Source organism: Apium graveolens, chromosome 1 (assembly GCF_009905375.1).
Source record: "Apium graveolens cultivar Ventura chromosome 1, ASM990537v1, whole genome shotgun sequence".
NCBI lineage: Eukaryota > Viridiplantae > Streptophyta > Magnoliopsida > Apiales > Apiaceae > Apium > Apium graveolens.
This window is the reverse complement of record NC_133647.1, coordinates 11973183-11998597: the sequence shown is the minus strand read 5'-3', so window position 1 is coordinate 11998597 and position 25415 is coordinate 11973183. Positions and strand designations below refer to the sequence as shown.

Below are 25415 nucleotides of genomic sequence, written 5' to 3'. Positions count from 1 at the left end.
GGTTTTTTATATAACCGATGTCTTTGTTTTATAGACATCGATTGTATTTTACAACCGTTGTCGATGATTAACTTAAAAAAATTAAAAAAATACGCGGAAACTTTCCCCCCTTTATTCCCCAAATATTCCCCCTTAACCAAAAAAAACCCGTTTCCCCTAATTCTTTTTCCTGTCTCTCTCTCTCACTCTCACTCTCTCTCTCTGCTCTCTCTCTCTCTCTCACTCTCTCTGCTCTCTCTCTCTGAGCTCACTCTCTCTGGTTCTCTTCCCCTCTCTCTTCCATCTCTCTGCTTCTCTCCCTCTCTCTCTCTCTTCCATCTCTCTCTATCTCTCACACACACATACCATATCAGTCTATAATAAGTACATAGGTTTTAATTAAACCCCAAATTGAAGAACACCATCAGTTAATCAAAATCCATCTACGAGAAACCCTAATTTCTGAACAGTTATGTTTGTTCATTTAGGTTTGTATGTTCGATTAGGTTACATTTGTTCAATTAGGGTTTGTTCATAAATTTTAATGGGTTTTTTCCTTTTTTGAACAGGTTTTGAGATTTATTGAGCCAAATAAGGTTTGTACTCTAATTTTCTATTTTTTCTTGAGTTGTTTTAAATATGCATGTATATATATTTACATAAATCTGCATTTTTTTGAACATAAATTAGGTTTGTGTTCTTGTGTATATATATATTTAGGTTTGCCTAAATATATCAATTATGTTTGATATTTGCATATATTTTCTTTTCTAGTTGATATCTTCCGATTTTTGTCCGTTCAAAGTTTTAAGTAATAGTATGTTTTTAAATTCGATTTTGTCCATTTGCAGATTATCTCATCAAGTCTCGGAATTTGACAGTGCCTGCATATTTTACTTCAAGAAGGAGGTTAAAAATTCTTATTCGTTTGCTTTATTCCTTTTTTATGTGTACATTATTTAGGAAGGGATTCACCAGTAACCGACTGGTCATTATTTATTAATGCATTATTTGATTTGGATTGTTGTTTATGTATCAGATTTAGTGTATCGTTATCTTTTAATAGATGAGATGCCATGAATGTACTAGTTGTCATTTGGTAAAATCTTTCAATTTTTTAAGGGCATGTTTGTTATTAATTCGCGCTTGAATATGTGCACCTGTCTTGATTATGCTAGTTAAACAATGTTGACTTTCTTGGTTTTGTTTAGTATGAAGTAATTAAGCGATGCTATAACGACTCGTGTATTTATCTTTTTTATTTTAATATTTAAAAGTGTAATACAGATTTGAATAATTAAATAAAGGTGTGTATTGGTTTTGGCAGCAATTACTGATTGTTATTTAATTATTTATGATTTGTTGATATGTGGGATTGATTGTGTGATTTATTAGTGAGTTATATGATTTTATTTCGCTTGTAAAAGTGATTTTATTGTAGTTTTAATTTCATAAATACTTGGATTATTTCTAAAATTGGTTTTATAATTTTTATAATTTTAATACTTATTTTTAGGACTTTATAAAATTGAGAAATCAAGATTTTATTAATTATTTATTTTTAAATGATTTTCTGATTGTGTTTATTTGTAAAATCCATATTTAATTCAGGAAATCTTCAGAAATCATGAAACTTATATTTTATTAAGTTTGTATTATTCTGAGAATTTTAGAATTATTTTGGAAATTTTCGGGAATCGTTTCACCCGCGCGTCGTTTCGTTATTCGTTAAAAAGCGGGAACAAAGCGTACCTTAAAAATTGTTTTTAAAATTTCAAAATTTATGATTTAATTAATTTCGGGATATCTGTAACATTTTAAGATTATTTTGGCAATGTTTTGACTAATATTTAATTACGAATTATACCCTTAAAAATAGATTAAAATGATGTGTAAGGCTTGCAGTCAGTCATAATAAAAAATAAAACGACACGTATCCAACGAAGTTGGACATGTGCCGTGCGTTGGTTGTTTCAGGAGGGTGAATAATCAGTTAAATGGGGGAGATAAACATCAATTCCCTTTGTCTCTCTCGGCTGTGCTCTCGATTGTCTCTCTTTCTCTTCTGTTACTTCTCATTTTCCTTTCTTTTTTCGGCCCGTCTTCTTCCTTCCTCCTTCGGCTGTTCCTGCCCTGTGTTTCACCGCCGTTTTCCGGCTTGTTTTCCGGTGAGCCGCCGCTGTTTCTCAGTTTGGCTTGGTTCTATTTTTGTTCAGTTGATATGTATATATATACTTGTGTATATGTGTGTGCTCTGTGTATACTTGTGTGTATGTGTTGTGTGTGCGACTGTGCTGTGTGTGTGTGGGCGGCGCGTGGCCATGTGTGTTGTGGGTGCTGCTCTGTGGTGTTTCTCAGTTGGGTTGCTCAGCTGGGCATCTCAGTTGGGCTGGTGGTTTGGGCCTTGTTGGGCCGTTTGTTTTCTGTTGGTTTGGATTGTTGCAAATATTTTATTTTAATTCCTTTTATCGCAGGGAATTATTGATTAACATTCGTGATATTAATTATTCATGTTGAAAATGATTTTTCGAAATAATTGGTAGAATTTACGATGGAACCCGAAATTAATCGGGTACCTGTAAATTTTACCGTCGTTGATGATGAACTTCGGTGAGTCAACGGTGGACGGTGATGACGATGTTCTGAGTCCTAAATTTTATAAATAAATAAAATAATTACGTAAAATATTTTTGGACTTAAGTAATTAATTTCGATTGGGTTGGGATGTACGTTGTATATAATGGTGAAGTGATAATATGGATTGTTGACGTCGATTGTAATCAACGGGTAGTCTTATAAATAAAGAAGTTGATGCCAAAATTTTCTAAAAATATATTTGTAAACGTACGTACTTATATCCTACGTGATTACGTGTATAATAACTATATAAGTCGGGTTGTCGGATTGGATAATTAGGATTTGAGGATATCAAGCATGTCGGTATAATTGAATAGGTTATTCTGTATTTGTAGATCCCAGTCGAGTTTGATCGAGGTCAGCGTGAAAGCTACTTAGGGTTTTGTAAAGCGTTGCAAGGAAAGTACCCCTGACCATTCTTTTATGGTTCAGTACGTATGAATAGCTAAATGTTTTACTTTCGTAATGGAACATAAATGTTTTAAGTTACGTATCCCCTGTAGTTATAAATCACTGTTTTTAAATTATTTTGGGGAAAAGTAACTTCGAAAGGTACCTATCTCGAATGAAATGATTTGCGAGCTGGATTTTATATGTGTGCTGGTTAAATAGATGATATTGAAAATGAGATAGGTACAAGGTTTTTTTGAAAACTGGATAAAACGGTCAGATATGGGATACATTGGGGCCAGAGTAGGCCTATTGAGGTGGCGTAAGAGGCTAATCCGGTTGCGCGCAATATAAAACTGATTAGTCCAGCAGGTCAGAGTCCTAGCTAGTCTCTGAGTTCCAGAACAGGTAAATGGGATGGCAGTTAGAGCCGCCTGGTGTTGATAGCCTGATCAACTATCTTCACATATCCGCTACGTATCTGATTTGGATTTGTGATTTTCGTAAAAGCATGAGTAGTTGATACAGCAGTTTTATAAAAGTGATTAGCATGCTAAAATTGAACTCTGGAATTTACACAACACACTACTATGTTGTTTTGATAAAGCATGCTAGTTAGTGATATCCAGTTATTTCCGATTTTCATTATAAATGTTGATATCATGATTACAGCTCTGTTCCTATTATTGTTACATTACTGCTTTTATTCCGTTATTCATATGTTGGTGCTGCTGAGCGATTATGCTCACCCTTGCAAACTGTTATGTATATCTCGCAGATGCCTAGAAGTCCAGTCAGATAGACCCATGTTCCCGCCCCTTCAAGACCCGGCTCCTCTGAGGTAGTTTGTATCCGGCCATGCGGTCTGATGAGTTGCTGAATAAAGTTAGAGTGTGTTAGATGTGGAATAAATGGTTTGTATTAATGAGAACCTGAATTATACTTGAACCTGGATCGGATCTTGGTTTGGGGTCAAGTTAGTATATTTTAATAATAATCTTGTTATTTATATTGTTGGTAATTGTATTTGGTGATGTCAACTCTTGACCCTGGGGTTGAGGCCGACACAGATGCATAACTTGTGATAAATATATACCGCTAATTTTTAGTATGAAGTATGTATTTTAGCTGCATAATGAGGATAAAACATAAAACATAGTATATCTATTAAAAATTAATAAATATTTATATCTAATAACCAAGAAATATAGTATAGTAGAATTATTAGTATATAATGAATATAAATGATATATAAATTTACTCTAATATTTGATGTTGAAATGACCATCAGGTGGTTAGGTTGCTGGTCATACATTTTCAATTATGGATAAGTCGTGGATATCGAAAGATAGGGATTCTTTAGAATTTGAAATTGGCTTCAAAGAATTCTTGATTTTCGCTGAAGAAAATTGTAAAGATCCTAAAAGAATTCCTTGTCCATGTGGTCGATGTGTGAATTTTAAAAAATTCTCAACCAAAATCATAAGGGGACATATCTATGATCATGGTTTTAGTTTGGGGTATGTTGATTGGATTTGGCATGAAGAAAAATCTACTAGGAGTACTAGGTCTTCTATAGGTAGTACACGTCCTGCTTTAGACCAACCTACAGAGCACTTTGCTGCATCAGAAACTATTGAAGTTTGTGAAGCGGATATTAATTCGGGTAATTACGATAAGGATTCATATGATTTTCAGAGGTTTGTTGTTGATGCGGAACAACCGTTGTTTGAGGGCAGCGAGTGCACAAAGTTAGAGTCAATGTTAAAATTGCACAACTGGAAAGCTAGGTTTGGTATTAGCGACACTGCCTTTACTGAGCTGCTCTCTTCAGTTGGCTCGATCCTTCCCAAAGATAATGTGTTGCCTCCTAACGCATATGAAACGAAGAAAACTTTATCCGATTTAGGTCTAGAGTATATAAAAATTCATTCGTGTCCCAATGATTGTATACTGTACAGGGGCATACATTCTGATGCTTCTCAGTGTCCTCATTGCAAGCTGTCATGTTGGAAAGTACGGAAGAATGACCAACTTAGGGTCAATGTTCCAGCCAAGGTCATGTGGTATTTTCCTATAATTCCAAGATTTAAACGGTTATTTAAATCTCCCTCTACTGCTGAACTCATGACTTGGCATGCAAATCAGCGAATAAATGATGACAAGATGCGACATCCGACCGACTCTCCTTCTTGGATGAATATCGATTACCGGTGGCCTGCCTTTGGTAGTGAATCTAAGAATATTAGGTTGGCTTTATCAGCGGATGGTATCAACCCATATACTAATGGGTTAGTCAATCGATATACTTGCTGGCCAGTAGTGTTGGTAACGTACAATCTTCCTCCGTGGTTATGCATGAAAAGGAAGTTCATGATGTTGTCAGTTTTAGTTCCTGGTCCACATGAGCCGGGAAATAACATCGATGTTTATTTACAACCGTTGATTGATGATCTGAAAAAACTTTGGGAAAAAGGTGAACAAAACATTTATGACGCCTATAGTAAATCATATTTCACTCTAAAAGCAATTTTGTTGTGGACTATAAATGATTTTCCAGCATATGGAAACTTGTCAGGCTGCGTGAATAAAGGTTATAAGAGTTGTCCAATTTGTGGTGACGATACTGTGGCTAAATATTTAAGTCACAGTAGGAAGATGTGCTTCCAAGGTCATCGCCGGTATTTGCCTAGACAGCACCCTTATAGGAGGCAGAAGGCGGCCTTTAACGGACAACAAGAGTTGGGGAACGCATGTCAACCCCTTTCCGGAGAAGAAGTGTTAGCGCATCAGGAACGAATTGATTTTTGTTTTGGAAAAGAGGTGAAGAAGTCGAAGAAGTTGGAATGTCCATGGAAGAAAAAATCTGTTTTCTTTGAGTTAGAATATTGGAAATATCATCATGTTCGCCACTGTCTCGATGTTATGCACATTGAGAAAAATGTGTGTCATAATCTGCTTGGGACGTTATTAAATATGCGAAAGTCAAAAGATAGTGAGGTGGCACGTCGTGATATGATTGATATGGGTGTTAGACATGATTTAGCTCCTCAAGTAGGAGAAAAGAAGACCTATCTGCCCCTTCCCTTTTTACTTTGTCGAAGGTTAAAGAAAAGAAAGTGTTAAAATCATTCTTGTCTATGAAACTTCCCTCGGGACATGGATCAAACATAAAAAATTGTGTATCCATGTCTGATTTGAAGATATACGGGCTTAAGTCCCATGACTGCCATATCCTTCTCCAACAACTCCTCCCTGTTGCCATTCGATCCGTTCTCCCGAAAAATGTTAGGGTCACAATCATACGACTTTGCTTTTTTTTAATGCTTAATGCAACAAAGTTGTCGATGTCTCGAAACTCGATAAATTGCATTCAGATGTAATAATAACCTTATACAATCTAGAAAAAATATTCCCTTCATTATTTTTTGATGTAATGTTACATCTTATTGTCCACTTGGTCTTATAAGTGCGTGTATGTGGACCAGTATTTAATAGATGGATGTATGCCTTCGAACGATTCAATAAAGTGCTAAAGAGCTACATACGAAACCGATATTATCCTGAAGGTTGTATGGCAGAAAGCAACCGTAAAGAAGAATCAGTAGAATTCTGCACAGAATTTATAAGCCAGACTTGTACAACTGCCGGCATTCCAGTTGAGCAAGGCAAGCAATCTGGTCCATTATCTTCCGCGATAATAAAGGCCGTGGAAGAAAAAAGAGCGAGATGAGGTTCATCTGCATGTCCTTCAAAACAATGATGAAGTGTATCCCTATATCGTGTACGTTTATTTTATTAACTTGTCCTATTTGTTTGAAGATGTAATTTTTGTGGGTTATTTCTAATATTTATGCATATTCTCAGAATGCACAAGGAGTATTTGGATGAAATTTACCGAGGGAAGAAAAAAAGTGTTCATTGGCTCATGGGAGAGCACATCGGCTATTTGCCGATTGGTTTGAAAAAAAGTAGGTTTTGTGTAGTGTCTACTTAAATAGTTGTTAGTTGTAGTTTGCAACTGAAGGATTTTTTTATTATATAATATTATATATAGGTAAGTAGTGAAATGAAGGGAAATCCCGATGCTGTTTCAGAGATGATACGATGGCTCACTGGAAAACCATCATTTTCTGTTTTAACTTATCAAGGTTTTTCAGTCAATGAAGTCCGATACTTTACGAAAGATCGAGATGATGCGCGGGTTGTTCAAAAAAGTGGAGTTTCTATGGTTGCTAAGGCAGTCCAGGTGTCCAGTGCGAAAGATTTAAACCCAATTGAGAGTGATGTGACCTTTTATGGCATAATCTTGGAAGTATGGGAGTTGGATTACCATGAGTTCAAAGCCCCGCTCTTCTTGTGTAAATGGGCAGAGAATGATAAAGGCATAAAGATCGACGATCTTAGCTTCACACTTGTGGATTTCAATCGACAAGGCCATAAGAAGGATAAATATGTCTCTGTTGACCAAGTCAACCAGGTGTTTTATATTAAAGATCTGGTTGATCCTACTTGGTCGATCGTGTTAACTTCCACAACTAGAGACTATCAAGAGTTGTATAACGACGATGATTTGGGTGACACGATCATGGAACATCCTCCCTTCTGCTCTAACATCCCTGCTTCTGATGTGACCAATGAAGACGTTGTGCATAGTATTAGGCCTAATGTTGAGGGAATTTGGGTTAAAAAACGATCCTGTTAATTTAGCTCTCTGTACTTTTTGCTTGTTATAATTTAATCAGCATATTTAACTTTCCTTTGTAATTTTTTTGAGTAAATGAATTATAGTGACTAATGCATTTTTCTTTTGTAATTTTTCTTTTATAATTTTTTCTTTTGTAATTTCCTTTTTTAATTTTTAGTTATATTTTTTTTTCAGCTGCTTGTAATTTTTTTATATTTTGTTTTTGTATTTTTTTTGAAATTTTCCTATTGTAATTTTGAATGCATTTTTATTCATGCATATGTAATTTTGAATGTATTTTAATTCATATAGATTTTCATTTATTCAATGACTAATTATTTCTTGTTTTATTATTCAGAGTGATGGACCAAAATGGCTTAGAAACAGAGAACCAACAAAAGCAAATCTAAAAAGTTACACTGATGGTTCCGGAGGTCAGAGAGTCCGAACAAGCACCAAGTGATCAGGAGGTCGAAGAGCATTGTGATCAGGAGGTTGAAGAGTGTTATTCCCAAGGAACTAACAATGAGATTTACAAAAGGGGGGTTGAATGTAAATCTCAAAACTTTCTCAAGTTTTGAGCAGTTTCAAAGGCTAAGTATTTTGATGAACAGTTGTGTATGAATTGCTTTGAGCATGTGCAGACATATATATATTCAAGACACAAATGTAAAGAACACAAAGGCTTCAAAAACTTTTCTGGTGAATTTGTTGTTCCACCAGAGATGTGTATTTCAGAAAATCTGTGATTCAAAGAATTGATCACAGCTGCGTCCTAGTACAAACTAGATGATTTTCTCTCTGGATTTTTCTAAACAGCTCTGGAAAAATTCACCATCTAATTACTAGCTGCAACTTGGTTTATATATCACCAAGTTTACAAGTGAAGACAAAAGTATAAATACAATTAAAAAGTTCTTCACATGTTTCTTCTTTATTTCTCTATCCAATGCAATCTAGGATAATCTGTGAATCTTTGAATACTTCCTTGTTTGCACCGGAATGGAAATGCTGCATTTTCTTGATTCCTCAAAAAGGCTACCACATTCCAATTGTCTCTGTCAACCCATGTGCCTCTGTCAGCTTATGAATTGTCACTGTCAACTGCTATTGAACTGAGCATCCGTTGAAGCTTTCATCTGTTGATGGCTTTATTCGTTGATGCTTTATCAGTTGAAGCTTTATCCGTTGATGCATTAACAGTTGAAGCTTTATCCGTTGATGCACTCATTCGTTGATGGATGTTATTCGTTGAAGCTTTAGAGACATCCGTTGAAGCTTTATTTCTCATCCGTTGAAGGCCTTTAATCTATCAGTTGATACTACTTCATTTATACAAAATTACAAGGCATGAAATATTTACAATTAGCCCTCCTATTTGCATATCCACTAGTAGTCAACATGGATTATAATTTCCCACAACTTCTACGAATTATAACTTAAATAAAGAAACTGAAATGTGCTACAATACTAAACTTATTTCTAAGTAAAGCTACTCCATCAACGGATAGCCATAATGGTCTTATCCGTTGAGGCTACAAATACTAGATTTCTACTTAAGTGTTTTGTTTAACTTATCATCAAACTAATACACATATTCCTTACAATCTCCCCTATTTATGTCTACTAGAATTGTAGGCATAAATTTGGGTTTAACTTGATGATAACAAAACACTATATATGAACTGAAATCAAGTAGAAATTCAAAAGTGCTGTAAAAGTGTATGTACTGAGATAAAATTGAAGAATTACATTATTTCCAAGGATGCTCCTTTAGGCTGAGCAAATTATTTTCTTTTCCTTTGATCCCTTGTTTTCTTCCCTAGCCTCCTGTCATTTTCCTCTACTTGGAGTTGGAGTTGTCTATAGAATTCAGCTTCATCTTCTTCACTGATATCCAACTTAGATTGCATGTCCTTGAGAGTTTCATTACTGGCAATTTTAAGCTGGTCTTCAATTCTGAAAAATCTTCTGACTCCTTTATTGTCCCTAAACTCCATCAACCAATGAGGTGATTTATGAACTGTAATTCCATTCTCAGGGATGAGTAATGTTCTAGGCAAGGAATTAGACTCCCACCAAGTTTTCTTTATGCTGGCAATCTTGTTGAGAATCTCAGTTTTGGCAGTCCTGGTAAAGCCAGAATCCCTTTTGATAGCTGAGTAGACTCTAACCAAGGTAGAATAGCCTTCAGTCTGACTTGACTTTAGCTGTTTTTCAAGCTTTGCTTGTGCTCTTTTGTCAACCTTTAGCTTTTTAGCTTCTCCCTTTAACCTCATGATTTCTTCCCTCTTGGCTTTTGAGAATTTGGGATGTCCTTGCATCACACAGATACTCTTTCCCTCTCTATAAATGATAGCCATAATTAATTCTTTCCACTACATCATTGGTCTCTTTGTGCTTTATGATGCTACCACCCAAAACTTTGTCTTCATCAGATTTTGGAAGAGGAAAATCCACTTCTTTTAGTTGACCAAAGTTTAGAGGGTTCTTTGTAGAGTCCCTGTTGGATCTAGTGGATGGCTTGAGTACCATGGGTTTCAAATTTCTGAAAGAAGTTTCTCCAACCTTATTCCTCCTTACTGGCTTGTGCTCCATAATGATTGGCTCAACCTTTGTGCTATGTTTCACATATAATTATTTTGAAGTTGTAGAGCCAAACACCTGTTGCATCCTTTTCTCAATTTTTCTCCTTTGCTCCTTCACCTTCATCTCAGCTGCTGCTAGCTGGATTAGATCAATTCCATCGAGCTTTCCTTTGATTTGACGTGTTGGAGAAGTAGTGATGGTAGGAACTAGCACTTTGGATATCTGAACGTTTGTAGATGGTTCCCCTCCCCCTTCCACTTTATTCTCCCCCTTTTTGTTACCATCAAGGAGAGGAGTCAAGCCTTGTGCTTTAGCCAGTTGCATTAGAAGACCTGTTTGAGACTGTTGATTTTGAAGAATGGTGACCACAGAGTTTTCAATGACTTGAACTCTGTCCTCCAATTTGGCCAGTTTCTTTTCAGCATCTGATTCTCTTCTTAGCCTCAGTAACAAGTCCTGCATGGTACCATAGGGCATGATTGAATCCAGCTACTCAGAATTGTAGGACTTCAAGTCAGCTATATCCTTCTGAGTTCATCCACACTCAGATTCTGTCTTAATTACTGTAGCTTCATAAGATGTAGAGAATCTAGGTGGGCTTGAAGAATAGCCTTGGTACCAGCATTGGAGGTATTCTGAATGGCTTTTTGGATAGACATGATTTGTTTGACTAAGGATACATTGAATTGTCCTGGTGTAGACTCCTTTGTCAATGCCCATTCAGGTAAATCTGGAATAGAACTTGGGCCTTCATCTCCCCCTAAGTTCATTGTTACGACCGGCATTTTATGTAATATTATTTATGGATTGGGTATAATATTAAAGTCAAATGAAAATATATTCAATGATTGTACGCTAGTGTGAGTGAAAATTTCTGCATTATAAATTTGCTTTGTGTAGTATATGATTTTTCAAAGCAAGAGTTTATTTAATTTCTTTATTTTTGATTTATAAGGAATATTCTAAGCTTTGGAAAATTTTTCTTTTAAAAGGTATTTTGTTCACAAATTTTGAAAATGATTTTATAAAGTCTCTAAAAATCCAAGTTATTTTATGGTATAAATTTTATAATTTTTGAACTTGTATTTTATTTTATAAAAATAAATCTTTATAAATTTTATTTGTTATAATTAGCAAATTACATGGCTACCCTTGCATGCAAATACTCTTCCAATTCAACTAAGGGGCAAGGAAGACATTTCCAATCCCACTCACTTTCATTCTACTAACCAAATTACCACTTTACCCTTGCATGCAAATCTACCTAAATATATTGGAAGGTTACTCTTGTAAAATCTCAAATCCACTCACTTTTGGCCAAATAAAAACCAAACTAACATGATTATTACTCCACATTCACCCCACCATTTCCACACTCCTCCTTTCCTCCCCCTCCTCTCGGCTCTCCCCTCTCCTCTCGGCTTTTTGGCCGAAGCCATACCCCCTCCCTTTTCTTCATTCTTCATTCAAGCTCCCACTTTGCAATCAAGTAAATGTTACTTCCTATATCTTGATCATACATAATTCAAAGAGTGATGAGTGAAAAGTTTAAGTTTAAAGGTTGCATGTAAAGGTTTTAGTGAAACTCAAAATACAACCTTGATTCTTGTGAGTTTAGGGTTATTTTTGAGAGGACTACAAGGAATGGAGAAGTGCCAAATCTTGAGAGGGAACTCTTGATGATTAAATGGCCATTCCCATCCATTTCATTCGGCCATGACCATATGGGAGCCGAATGAATGGTCCTTAAGACTATTCTTGTTGCTTAAATCAATTTTTGCATGTTTATGTGATAATGACTTGAATTTTGTGGTGAAAATTTGATAAAATTCTTTGCATGCTAAGTGATCATCTATGTAATAACCCCAATTTTTGAGAAATTTTGAAACCCTTATGAATAGTGTTTTTGCTGAACGAGAAAACTTTTCATGCCACACTATGTAGGGGTTCTGATATGGATATTCTGAGATTTTATTAGTACTTTATATGGAATATAAGTGTATGTAAAGATCGTCAGAATCCAATTCCGAACACTTTGATTTTTCCCGGAAATCCACAAGATACGGAGAGAATTGAGTATAAGGTAACAGGATAAAAAGGATTTAAATTAAAGGATTATAATAAAGGATCATAAAAAGGAATATAATGTATTGAGAAAGGTTAAGGGAACCTAAGTAATAAGATCCCGGGTATGATCCTTCAAACGATAAACGAGAACGAAAGTTAAGCGAACCGTATAACAGATCAGCGGTCATTAGGCAAACGATTAGGAAGTTAATCAAAGGGATTAATGGGAATGATGTCATCCAATTAATAGAAAGAAGACAAGGAAGGAAGGATGACATCATGAGGATGAGGTAAGCATGACATGGGAAGGAAGGAGGTGTGGTTGAATAAGAACCACACAAATTCAAGGGCAAGGTAGTAATTTGCTAAATCAAATACAAAAAAAACCAAGCCAACCAAGCTAGCAAAATCATTTCATCAAAAAATCAAAAACAACCAAGGCATGAGTTCATCTTGCTCTCGGCTTTTTAGCATTTTCAAGGCATAGATTTTTCAAAATCAAAGATCAAAGCTTCCTAAATTGGTAAGAAAATTCCCTAATCATCTTCATGCTTAGTTATGGCTATATCATGAGTTTAAGCCATTAATTCTTTCTCTAACTTCTTCATTTAATCAAGGAAGAAGACAATGAATAGTGTTTTCAAGTTTTTAACTTGAACTTTTTCTTGTTTTTCTTGAAGATCCAAGCTTTCCTAAGGCTTCTCAAAGCTTCTTAAGGCTTCCTAGCTCCACCCACCACTTCAAGGAAGGTATACCATTTCCAAACCCTAGGTTCATATATATTATAAGGTGATTTTGAGTAGTGGGTTGATATTGTATCTTGTTGTTATGATTTAGAGTTTGAGATTTGGTATGGTAGTGAATGGAATGGTAATTATTGTGGTTTTGATTTAAAAGAACTTAAGAATGATTAAAGTTAAGTTTAAGCATAAGTATGAAAGATTAAATTGAATTGGTTGGGGTGGTTATGATGTGATAAGGATGGAGGTTGGTTGTATGTTGGATTTGAGGTTGATTTGGGTTGTTTGTGAATGGGTTAAAATTTGGAAATCGCGTAAACATAGCCGTCGTAACGTCCGATTTTCTTTGGACTGTTTTTGTGCATAGCATTAGGACCCGAGAACCCCCTGCTAGATTGTGACCACTGCCATGTTTAGATAGCTCATGTTACGAGCTTCGTTTTGATATGTAGTTCGTCCGATTCCGATTTACGGTTTAGGAGAAACGACCGTTTCAAGTAACGGCGTTTCGCGGACGAAACTTTTTCCCTCACCTTACTTTGGAATGTAGGTTAAAGACCAAAAAGGGTTATTTAATGTGTGAAACATTTATGGTAAGTGTGTTAGGCAGTTGGTAAGTCATTCGCGAAGGAATCGCTTTAAAACTCGTAAAAGTTAAATTATTAAAAATGGTGGAGCCGAGGGTACCCGAGTGACTTAAGCTAATCGGTGAGCGCAAAACTAGCATTAGAGTCTAAGTTAGTTAAAGCATAGATTTACAAGTGATTTTGGTTTAATTCCAACTTACTTGTTGTTTATAGGTTATCAGACTCGTCCCGAGCCTTTCTCACCCCCAAGTCGCTCAGGCAAGTTTTCTACCCGATATACTGTTGGTGTGATGTAAATATATGTATATGCATTATCTTGTGATAGTGCATGATTGTTATTAGCAAATTCTTGCGATATATTGTAGCATGTGATATGGTATATATGCATGCCTGTTTCATATTCTTGAAATATATCTGTTGGTTCAGTTGATAATACCTATGCTAGAGGATAGCGGTAACTTGCATATACCCTTAGTATAGGGACCCAAAGGTGAAAATATTTTCAAAAAAACCGGGAGTCGAGGATCCCGAGTAGATTTTATATATATGGATATGGATATATATATATATATATTTATATATTTATATATATATGATTATAGTTTTCCAAACTATTAATCGAATAAGGTTTATTCGATAACTTGAAACTTTATTTTATTATTGAATATTATTTCGAATATTATTCGAGGACTTATGACTCTTTTATATTATTATGAATATTATTTGAATATTCATTTGAGGATCTATGACTCCGATAATGTGCTGTAATATATTCTTTATTTTATTAAAGAGTAAGGTGTTAATAATCAAACTTATTTTCGATTATTCAAATAAAGATAATACTTTCATATAAGTATATCTTTGGTTATTTAATGTTTATTTCAAGTATAAGTTTTAATACTTCTACTTCAATTATTTTTATAAAGATTATTCTTTATGGGAATATTATTTAAATAATAATATTCAGTCATTTTCTAAATATTCTGGGGACTGATTTACTTCATTAAATCAGCCTTACTCCAAACACTCTTTAAAGTGTTTTCGAGTCTTCAAAATGATTTTTAAAAGTCAGAGCGGATCCCAAAACTCATTTTTTTATATTTAAGATCTTCCTTTTTAAAGGGGATTTAAATACTCGCTCAAAACCTGGGGAATCCGGCTCTGTGGTGTATTTTATATTCGCAACGAGGTTGCAGATTTGGTAAGTGAATTGATTACTTGCCCAACGTTCGGGAAGTAAGCCCATCTCATTGAGTCGGCATAAGCGACAGGCCGGGGTACGGTCTATTATTGTGTAAGTGGCTGGGTGGCAGTCCATCAACGCGTGAGGGGCCGGGGTACGGTCTAGCGCGAGGTCCTAATGCGGCCAGGGTGATGACCGGTGAGGAATTCATCCATCTACAGTAGAAAAGGTTACTTATTGGTATCTTTGCCTGATCAGCGAGATATCGGGTTTATGCCAAAATTCTTTTCCTTTCCAAAATTCATTGGATGTTTCAAACTCTGTTCATACTTTACATAACAGAGGTTCCAGGAAATGTTTAAAGGGGTATATATATGTGGATATATATATACCGGGACTAAATAAAGCATCTCATAACTTTTTCATTCAATAATATTTCAAAGATTGAATCTATTCAAGTCTCAACTTGTGGTCTCATCTATGGGATGTTTTTTCTTAAAACCTATAATACTTTGAACGATGGCAGTTCAAGTAGCTTTATATATGATATAAGTGTGGTGAAGTATTGGTAACTTCATTCCTTGTTTTTACTTATATCTAGTAAGTAATTATCTTGCATATGATAGAGATGCTATCAAGTATCCATTTAGATACTTATATTATTGTTATCACTATACATATTATCTTGCGAGCTGTAAGGCTCACTCTTGCTTTATTTCTTCATCACACAACAACAGTTAGGAGAGATGGCCAGAGTCCAGCAGACCCAGCGCAAGCGCGTGGGAAGCGTCCCGCGTCTTCCCGATGATGTTGTAGCTGCTATAGCTGCAGAGGTAGATCCATTGTAGTTTAGACCATCTACTTTTGAGAATCAAATTATGTATAATTATAACTTGTGTCAGATAATGGCAATTAACTGTAAATTATCAAGTAATCGTTTTGGGTTGTAATAATTTTAAATTGTGGATTCAAAGACTTGTACTTATTTCAATTTCATCTCTGAGACTATAACGGGTTGTGGTGTGTGTTAGTGTGGGGTCACAGTATGAGGTTATTTATTATTAATTAAGTGAAGTGATATTGTGGAAAGAAAGACCGTGACAACCCGGATCCCCGACCCCGGATCTGGGGGTGTTACAGAAATGGTATCAGAGCTAAGCGTTATAAACCTCAGAGATGATGGGACGCTAAGATAATAAGTTCACTAAGATAATAAGAACTCTTGCCAAGTTCATAGTCGGGCTACCTAACGTAGCACTGACAGTTAAAACCCTTATGGGAACCCTTATAGGTATCGTGATAGTAACATAGTTTGTTCTCGTATAGGGCAGCGGGGCACCAAACCTTGAGGTTCAGGAGCATCAGCATGAGGATGTTTTATTACAAGTTGGAGATCAAATTGTGAATCCGATGGAGTACCCTAATGAGGGACCGGATAAGGTTCAGATAGAGAATGCTGCGGTTGAGGATGTTATTCCGGAAAGGATTGTGGCTGAGGAGGATCTCATGGAGGATCCTGATGAGAATGAAGAGAGGACCCTTGAGGAACAGATGATCGTAGTCAGGGCGACTACCAGAGCTAGAATGGCCGCGAGGGTGGCCCTAGAGAATGAAGAGTTACCAAGGGCACAAAGGTTAATGAGGGCAAAAGGAGTGGGGCCTTCCACGACCCCAATTATACCAGTATCAGACCTTTTCCAGAGGCTCCTGTAGACATCCATGAGGTTCCACCAATTCCTGTTCCCTCCCCTGTACAGAGCCCAGCACATACTGAGGAAATGCCACCTTTATCCCCTGCACCATTGTCACCTGATACCGTGCATGGTTATCCATTTGGATCTCCTGGGTCTGCACCACCTGCCCCCCATGGACTGCTAGATGCTACCACTCAGGCTTCTCTTATCGCTGATTATCATATGACTTTGGGTGGCCTGTCAGAGGCCCGGAATGTTAGGAGTGATCTGTTGGATCGACTTACTGCACCAAGGATTGAGGGTGGGATACTTCCGGCAGGATTAGCGTATAGCATGGAAAGGATTGAGACTACCACCCGTGTTACAGCTAGAGGCCATCTTGAGGGTCAGGTTGATCCAGCTCTACTTGCGACCATCTTAGACCTCATCACCTCTGTGATGGAGCAGGTTAGGGATGTTGTGCGTGCTCGCACCTCTTAATCCATGGTAGTGTGCAGAGCCAGAGCAATCAAACAAGGGTCTCATGTAGCACCGCTTTTGGATGATTAGCCTAAGTTATGAATGATTAGTTTTAATGACGAGATGACTATCTATGGTAGTACTTTTGGGATAGGAGCGATAAGTTCATATGATGTAATCCTCTTTAATATGTTCAGTTGTTGTACCCTCGAACAAATGGTTATGTATATATTCGTTAATTTCAGTTCAGATCAGTTTGATTGTGATAAATCACATTGTTAATTACTCTATTAACACTTAAGAGAGTGACATGAAGTTTATCGAACTTAAGAATTCATAATTTGCAATCGTGCAAGGACTAAACGAGGGGAAGACTTAAGCAAAGTAAGTAAGACAAATATCCGGAGATTCTCAAAATTTTCCAAGTAATATGCCCCCACAAGGAATAAGATTAAGGGCAAACCTTGAACGTGATAATCAGGGAGGTCGCAATTAAGATATAAAGAACCCGGAAAATAATAAAGTGGAAAATGAAGATTTTAAATTAAAAGATGACCCCAATTATGGGGAGTAGGAAGAAATATTTAGACAAAAAAAAAAAAGCAAAAGCGGAAGTCGAGTAAGGAAAGGAGACCCAAGACGGCACTCCTATACGGCAATTCATGGACCTGTCTAAAAAGGACTTAGACTATTATCCCCAACCACCACCCTGAGGAAATAATGCGGTGAGAAATTCTTTCAGGACCTTTAAGTCGCTAAGCTCTCAGAGTTCCAAGGAACAGGTTGACCCAGTCGAGGCAAGAGCCTGGCTAAAGGAAATATAGGAATTATTTGAGATTCTAAATGATTGACGAATCACAAAAGACTGTTTTTATCACTTACCCTCCTAAGAGAGAGACCACCCGTTGGTGAAAGACCAAGGAAGGCATGGAGCAAGAGATTATAATAAACTGATTTAAGTTCAGTCAATTGTTTTCAGGAAAGTACTTCCCAAGGTTATAGAGATAGAGTAAAAGCTTTAGAGCCAGAACAAAGGCAGACGAGTATGATGAATTGTGAATTTAAGTTGTAAAAGTTGTCAAGATTCGTTCTGAAGACACGAATCCAGAATGACGGAATGTTTGGAATCAATGCTTATGTTGTGTTGGTTCATGAAATAATGATAAGAGAAAGGAATATAACGGCAATAGAGTTTGAGGAATGATAAGGGAGTTGGGTATGAGGAAACCCTAAAGACTCGTAGAAATAGAAATAGAAGAGTATGTAATCGTCAGGATGAGGGTGATTCACCATGAGTTAAAATTGATGGTTGAGGGCATAAGAGATACATATATTTTATCCCCCGTAAGTTGGGAAGATTCGAGGAAACCTTGAGATAATTCGAAGGATAAATAAGGAGACGCGGATAGACTGAGGAGACAAGAAAGTAAGAAATTAAGAAAATTGGATGAAGGAAGTGACCTTCAAGAAGGTGAAGTGTAAGACCGGTGGCATGATACCCAGAAAGGGAGACGCCAGATATGAAAGATATCCCAACATCGAGGTGACTGTTGAGATAAACAACAAAAGTAAATAAGGAATTATTAAGAAGAAGTTCACGTTGAACACGACCAATATCCTCCAGAACATCCTTGTTATCGTTACCAAATTAGGCAAGAAAAGCGGATGACCATTGTTATCTTTTGGAGGCCATATGGATTGACCTCAATTTGAATAAGGATGCTATTATGAAATTAGGTATCGACTATCGAGGTGGGAATGATGAATAAGATAATCTGTCAAGGATATATGACTTGATTTATCCATGGATGGATGCAGGTACCTTTTAAAGGTGGAATTAAGGCTAGAACATCGGTAACTTAAAATGAATCCTAGGGGAATGCATAAAGGTTTGCATTTCACCCTTAATAGGGACAGTATGAGTTTTGACAGTATGATTGGGAAAGGGTTAAGGTAGCAACAACCTTTAAGAATCAGTGGAGAAATTTTTCAGAAGTATATAGACAATGGTTCTAGTATTAGTAAATGGTATTTTGATATGCCCTGTATCTAGGGAATACAGGAGGAACGATTGAAGGATAACCTTAGAGGTTTTACAAGGAGAAAGGTAATATTCAAAATTCTCAAGAATAGAAATGTTGATAAAGGAAATATGACGTAATTATAATGATGCCAAGTGGGGCACGTGTTAAACCACGAGAAAGTATGGATCGAACCAGTAATGGTCGAAACTGTTCAGGGCAATTAGGACTTAAGATAAAAGATGTTCTAAGTATGATTAAGAGTCAGTCTTGACAGTGATTAGCCTCTAAAGATTGAGGCAATAACTTATGGAAAAATGGTGATATTTTTTTTTTATTTACTCATCAGATATTAAAGAAAAGCATTTTCACATAAGCTGTGATTGAAATAAGGTAGAAAATTTATTTGGAGGTGGTTAAAATGACATTGACTGTAAGGAACTATTACTATCAGGAAAGGCCAAAGAGGTGGCCGACACTTTAACGGTAAAAGGATAATTGTAGGCGCTTGTGCCAAAGGATACAGTGATGATGGTTAAAAGCTGAAGGTTGTATTATGGTTTGGAAGATTGATATTCCTTCTGATGACTGTGCAATACCCAGCCGTAATAGTAGTTGGTAAAGGTTTAATTCGTGTAATCGCCATGAGCGGGCTATCTATCTCAGAAGATACTATCTTGAGAATAAGCCAGGACCATATTCCAAAAAGGACCAAACAAACCTTTGAGTTAAGTCTTCTATTGAAGGCATATGATTAAGAATGGTATTAACCTGCTATCGTTGCTTTGAGCGAAACTCTTCTGCAATTTTATCTGCTTCATGTCATGTATGTATGTCAGAATCAGGAGTGTTCTTCATGAATCGTGAATGGTGATTATGTTACCTCCTTAGAAGGATTTGATACGACATGTATGGACTTCGTATGGTTAGATCTTAAGATTTCATGGAACGTGAATGACGACAGTAGGTCAGTGGTGGACCATAGTAAGGCAGCAATGATTCTGCGAGTAGTGAGCTGATTACAACCGTGAGAGTTGTATTGGAATGGGTGTTGAGATTGAGTACCACTAATCGGGTCGTGGTAGTGTATAAGTTATCATTGATGGACTAATTAAGTAGAGTATCTACCTAGTGAATATTTATTCTTTCTTATCAATAGAGAGTCGTATTATTATATGAGGAAGGTTGCGGTGCAAGCATAGAATCCTAGTAACGATGATGTATAGAATGATATCCCAGATTCGATTTTCGATGTCGAGGGAGTTTCAAAGGTGATTATGTATAAGCTCGAGGAAGAGCATGGGTCCATAGAATGATGAACGGAATAGAAATATTTAGGCATGGGAAATACGATGTTATAATACTTGATGCTGATATAAATATGTTTATGTTTTGTTCTCCTATGACAAACCTCTATAGTTCAGAGGTAGATTCCAAGCCAGATATTTTATGGCAGTATATTTTTTTTTATATATACAATTCTCTTCAGTTCGTTCTTTTCTCTTCTTTTCATTTCATGTAATCTGAGAAGAACAACCCTTCCAGAAGGGGAGGTATTGCCGAATGACTATCTATCTGTGTGATAGAAGCCGAGTAGGATACCAACTATTGTTTAATTGCTTGTCAAGTACTAAAGGCTGGCCACCTTCTGTACTAACTATGCAATAGGACAAGTGTTCGTGATCATAGTGATCTCTCAACAAATTCCTTTACTTCTATTTGATTGATCAAATTCCGGAAAATAGAAACAACTGAAAAAGGAGTAATAAAGTGGTGGTAGTATGCGGAATGGGAACACATTCGTGATACTAAGGTTGACGTGGTTATTAAAAGGTTATAGAACGCTAACGAGCAAAAGTATAACCAGTATAATATTAGGAACGGAAGGTGATAGCGATTACGAACTGGAAAAGAATGGGTATTGAGAAGCAAAAGCTTTAATGTTAAAAGCTATAATGAGAGTCTGTGCAATAGACTTGAAAGAAATTAGAATGATCACTTAACACGGATTGAGTTTTCTTACGACAATAGATCATATGTCAGTATTGAGATATCGCCTTATGAAATCCTTGAGGGAAGACAATGTCGATCTCCCTTATGTTAGGATGAAGTTGTAGAGCGCAAGATGCTCGGACCCGCAGTAGTCCAAAGGACCAAGGATATGATAGATCTAATCAGAGGACGGCTGGTAGTAGCCCAAGATGGACATGATAAGTATGTTGATTTCACACGAAAGGATAAAGAGTATGAAATAGGGGACCTAGTAATGTTATAGGTATCCCTTAGAAAGGATTGATGAGGTTCGGAAAGAAAGGAAAGCTAAGTCTACAATTTGTTGGACCCTTGGATATGTTAAGACGTTTGGGAAGTTAGCATATGAGCTAGCCCTAACCCCGAACATGTAGCAGGTCGTAACGTGTTCCACGTATCAGTGTTAAGGAAGTATAATTCAGATGCCAGATAAATAGGGGCACATGAGCGCATAGATATGCAACCCGACGTAACCTATATGGAGCAACCAGGAAGGGTTGTTGAGTGAAAAGGGAACAAGTGCTTTGGAGAAGGGTTATCAAACTATTCAGAGTTTGATGGAAGAACCATAATGTGGGAAAATTTACTTGAGAGTTAGAAAGTGTAATGCTAAGAAAGTATCCCTATTCATTTTCTATCTGATTCCGGGACGGAATCCTTTTAAGGAGGGGAGACTGTAATAACCCCAATTTTTGAGAAATTTTGAAACCCTTATGAATAGTGTTTTTGCTGAACGAGAAAACTTTTCATGCCACACTATGTAGGGGTTCTGATATGGATATTCTGAGATTTTATTAGTACTTTATATGGAATATAAGTGTATGTAAAGATCGTCAGAATCCAATTCCGAACACTTTGATTTTTCCCGGAAATCCACAAGATACGGAGAGAATTGAGTATAAGGTAACAGGATAAAAAGGATTTAAATTAAAGGATTATAATAAAGGATCATAAAAAGGAATATAATGTATTGAGAAAGGTTAAGGGAACCTAAGTAATAAGATCCCGGGTATGATCCTTCAAACGATAAACGAGAACGAAAGTTAAGCGAACCGTATAACAGATCAGCGGTCATTAGGCAAACGATTAGGAAGTTAATCAAAGGGATTAATGGGAATGATGTCATCCAACCAATAGAAAGAAGACAAGGAAGGAAGGATGACATCATGAGGATGAGGTAAGCATGACATGGGAAGGAAGGAGGTGTGGTTGAATAAGAACCACACAAATTCAAGGGCAAGGTAGTAATTTGCTAAATCAAATACAAAAAAAACCAAGCCAACCAAGCTAGCAAAATCATTTCATCAAAAAATCAAAAACAACCAAGGCATGAGTTCATCTTGCTCTCGGCTTTTTAGCATTTTCAAGGCATAGATTTTTCAAAATCAAAGATCAAAGCTTCCTAAATTGGTAAGAAAATTCCCTAATCATCTTCATGCTTAGTTATGGCTATATCATGAGTTTAAGCCATTAATTCTTTCTCTAACTTCTTCATTTAATCAAGGAAGAAGACAATAAATAGTGTTTTCAAGTTTTTAACTTGAACTTTTTCTTGTTTTTCTTGAAGATCCAAGCTTTCCTAAGGCTTCTCAAAGCTTCTTAAGGCTTCCTAGCTCCACCCACCACTTCAAGGAAGGTATACCATTTCCAAACCCTAGGTTCATATATATTATAAGGTGATTTTGAGTAGTGGGTTGATATTGTATCTTGTTGTTATGATTTAGAGTTTGAGATTTGGTATGGTAGTGAATGGAATGGTAATTATTGTGGTTTTGATTTAAAAGAACTTAAGAATGATTAAAGTTAAGTTTAAGCATAAGTATGAAAGATTAAATTGAATTGGTTGGGGTGGTTATGATGTGATAAGGATGGAGGTTGGTTGTATGTTGGATTTGAGGTTGATTTGGGTTGTTTGTGAATGGGTTAAAATTTGGAAATCGCGTAAACATAGCCGTCGTAACGTCCAATTTTCTTTGGACTGTTTTTGTGCATAGCATTAGGACCCTAGAACCCCCTGCTAGATTGTGACCACTGCAATGTTTAGATAGCTCATGTTACGAGCTTCGTTTTGATATGTAGTTCGTCCGATTCCGATTTACGGTTTAGGAGAAACGACCGTTTCAAGTAACGGCGTTTCGCGGACGAAACTTTTTCCCTCACCTTACTTTGGAATGTAGGTTAAAGACCAAAAAGGGTTATTTAATGTGTGAAACATTTATGGTAAGTGTGTTAGGCAGTTGGTAAGTCATTCGCGAAGGAATCGCTTTAAAACTCGTAAAAGTTAAATTATTAAAAATGGTGGAGCCGAGGGTACCCGAGTGACTTAAGCTAATCGGTGAGCGCAAAACTAGCATTAGAGTCTAAGTTAGTTAAAGCATAGATTTACAAGTGATTTTGGTTTAATTCCAACTTACTTGTTGTTTATAGGTTATCAGACTCGTCCCGAGCCTTTCTCAGCCCCAAGTCGCTCAGGCAAGTTTTCTACCCGATATACTGTTGTTGTGATGTAAATATATGTATATGCATTATCTTGTGATAGTGCATGATTGTTATTAGCAAATTCTTGCGATATATTGTAGCATGTGATATGGTATATATGCATGCCTGTTTCATATTCTTGAAATATATCTGTTGGTTCAGTTGATAATACCTATGCTAGAGGATAGCGGTAACTTGCATATACCCTTAGTATAGGGACCCAAAGGTGAAAATATTTTCAAAAAAACCGGGAGTCGAGGATCCCGAGTAGATTTTATATATATGGATATGGATATATATATATATATATTTATATATATATGATTATAGTTTTCCAAACTATTAATCGAATAAGGTTTATTCGATAACTTGAAACTTTATTTTATTATTGAATATTATTTCGAATATTATTCGAGGACTTATGACTCTTTTATATTATTATGAATATTATTTGAATATTCATTTGAGGATCTATGACTCCGATAATGTGCTGTAATATATTCTTTATTTTATTAAAGAGTAAGGTGTTAATAATCAAACTTATTTTCGATTATTCAAATAAAGATAATACTTTCATATAAGTATATCTTTGGTTATTTAATGTTTATTTCAAGTATAAGTTTTAATACTTCTACTTCAATTATTTTTATAAAGATTATTCTTTATGGGAATATTATTTAAATAATAATATTCAGTCATTTTCTAAATATTCTGGGGACTGATTTACTTCATTAAATCAGCCTTACTCCAAACACTCTTTAAAGTGTTTTCGAGTCTTCAAAATGATTTTTAAAAGTCAGAGCGGATCCCAAAACTCATTTTTTTATATTTAAGATCTTCCTTTTTAAAGGGGATTTAAATACTCGCTCAAAACCTGGGGAATCCGGCTCTGTGGTGTATTTTATATTCGCAACGAGGTTGCAGATTTGGTAAGTGAATTGATTACTTGCCCAACGTTCGGGAAGTAAGCCCATCTCATTGAGTCGGCATAAGCGACAGGCCGGGGTACGGTCTATTATTGTGTAAGTGGCTGGATGGCAGTCCATCAACGCGTGAGGGGCCGGGGTACGGTCTAGCGCGAGGTCCTAATGCGGCCAGGGTGATGACCGGTGAGGAATTCATCCATCTACAGTAGAAAAGGTTACTTATTGGTATCTTTGCCTGATCAGCGAGATATCGGGTTTATGCCAAAATTCTTTTCCTTTCCAAAATTCATTGGATGTTTCAAACTCTGTTCATACTTTACATAACAGAGGTTCCAGGAAATGTTTAAAGGGGTATATATATGTGGATATATATATACCGGGACTAAATAAAGCATCTCATAACTTTTTCATTCAATAATATTTCAAAGATTGAATCTATTCAAGTCTCAACTTGTGGTCTCATCTATGGGATGTTTTTTCTTAAAACCTATAATACTTTGAATGATGGCAGTTCAAGTAGCTTTATATATGATATAAGTGTGGTGAAGTATTGGTAACTTCATTCCTTGTTTTTACTTATATCTAGTAAGTAATTATCTTGCATATGATAGAGATGCTATCAAGTATCCATTTAGATACTTATATTATTGTTATCACTATACATATTATCTTGCGAGCTGTAAGGCTCACTCTTGCTTTATTTCTTCATCACACAACAACAGTTAGGAGAGATGGCCAGACTCCAGCAGACCCAGCGCAAGCGCGTGGGAAGCGTCCCGCGTCTTCCCGATGATGTTGTAGCTGCTATAGCTGCAGAGGTAGATCCATTGTAGTTTAGACCATCTACTTTTGAGAATCAAATTATGTATAATTATAACCTGTGTCAGATAATGGCAATTAACTGTAAATTATCAAGTAATCATTTTGGGTTGTAATAATTTTAAATT

General features: G+C 36.1%; 1 protein-coding gene across 1 annotated transcript; it reads left to right on the top strand.

The window, feature by feature from the left end:
* Window positions 1-4329: 4329 nt before the first annotated feature.
* On the top strand, window positions 4330-6132 carry LOC141711791 (uncharacterized). Its single transcript, XM_074514504.1, has one exon. The coding sequence runs from the start codon at window positions 4330-4332 to the stop codon at window positions 6130-6132; it is 1803 nt and encodes a 600-aa protein (XP_074370605.1).
* The last annotated feature ends 19283 nt before the right edge of the window (window positions 6133-25415 follow it).

Coding starts and splice junctions, on each gene's coding strand:
- LOC141711791 (XM_074514504.1), top strand. CDS start 4,330: ATGGATAAGTCGTGGATATCGAAAGATAGGGATTCTTTAGAATTTGAA.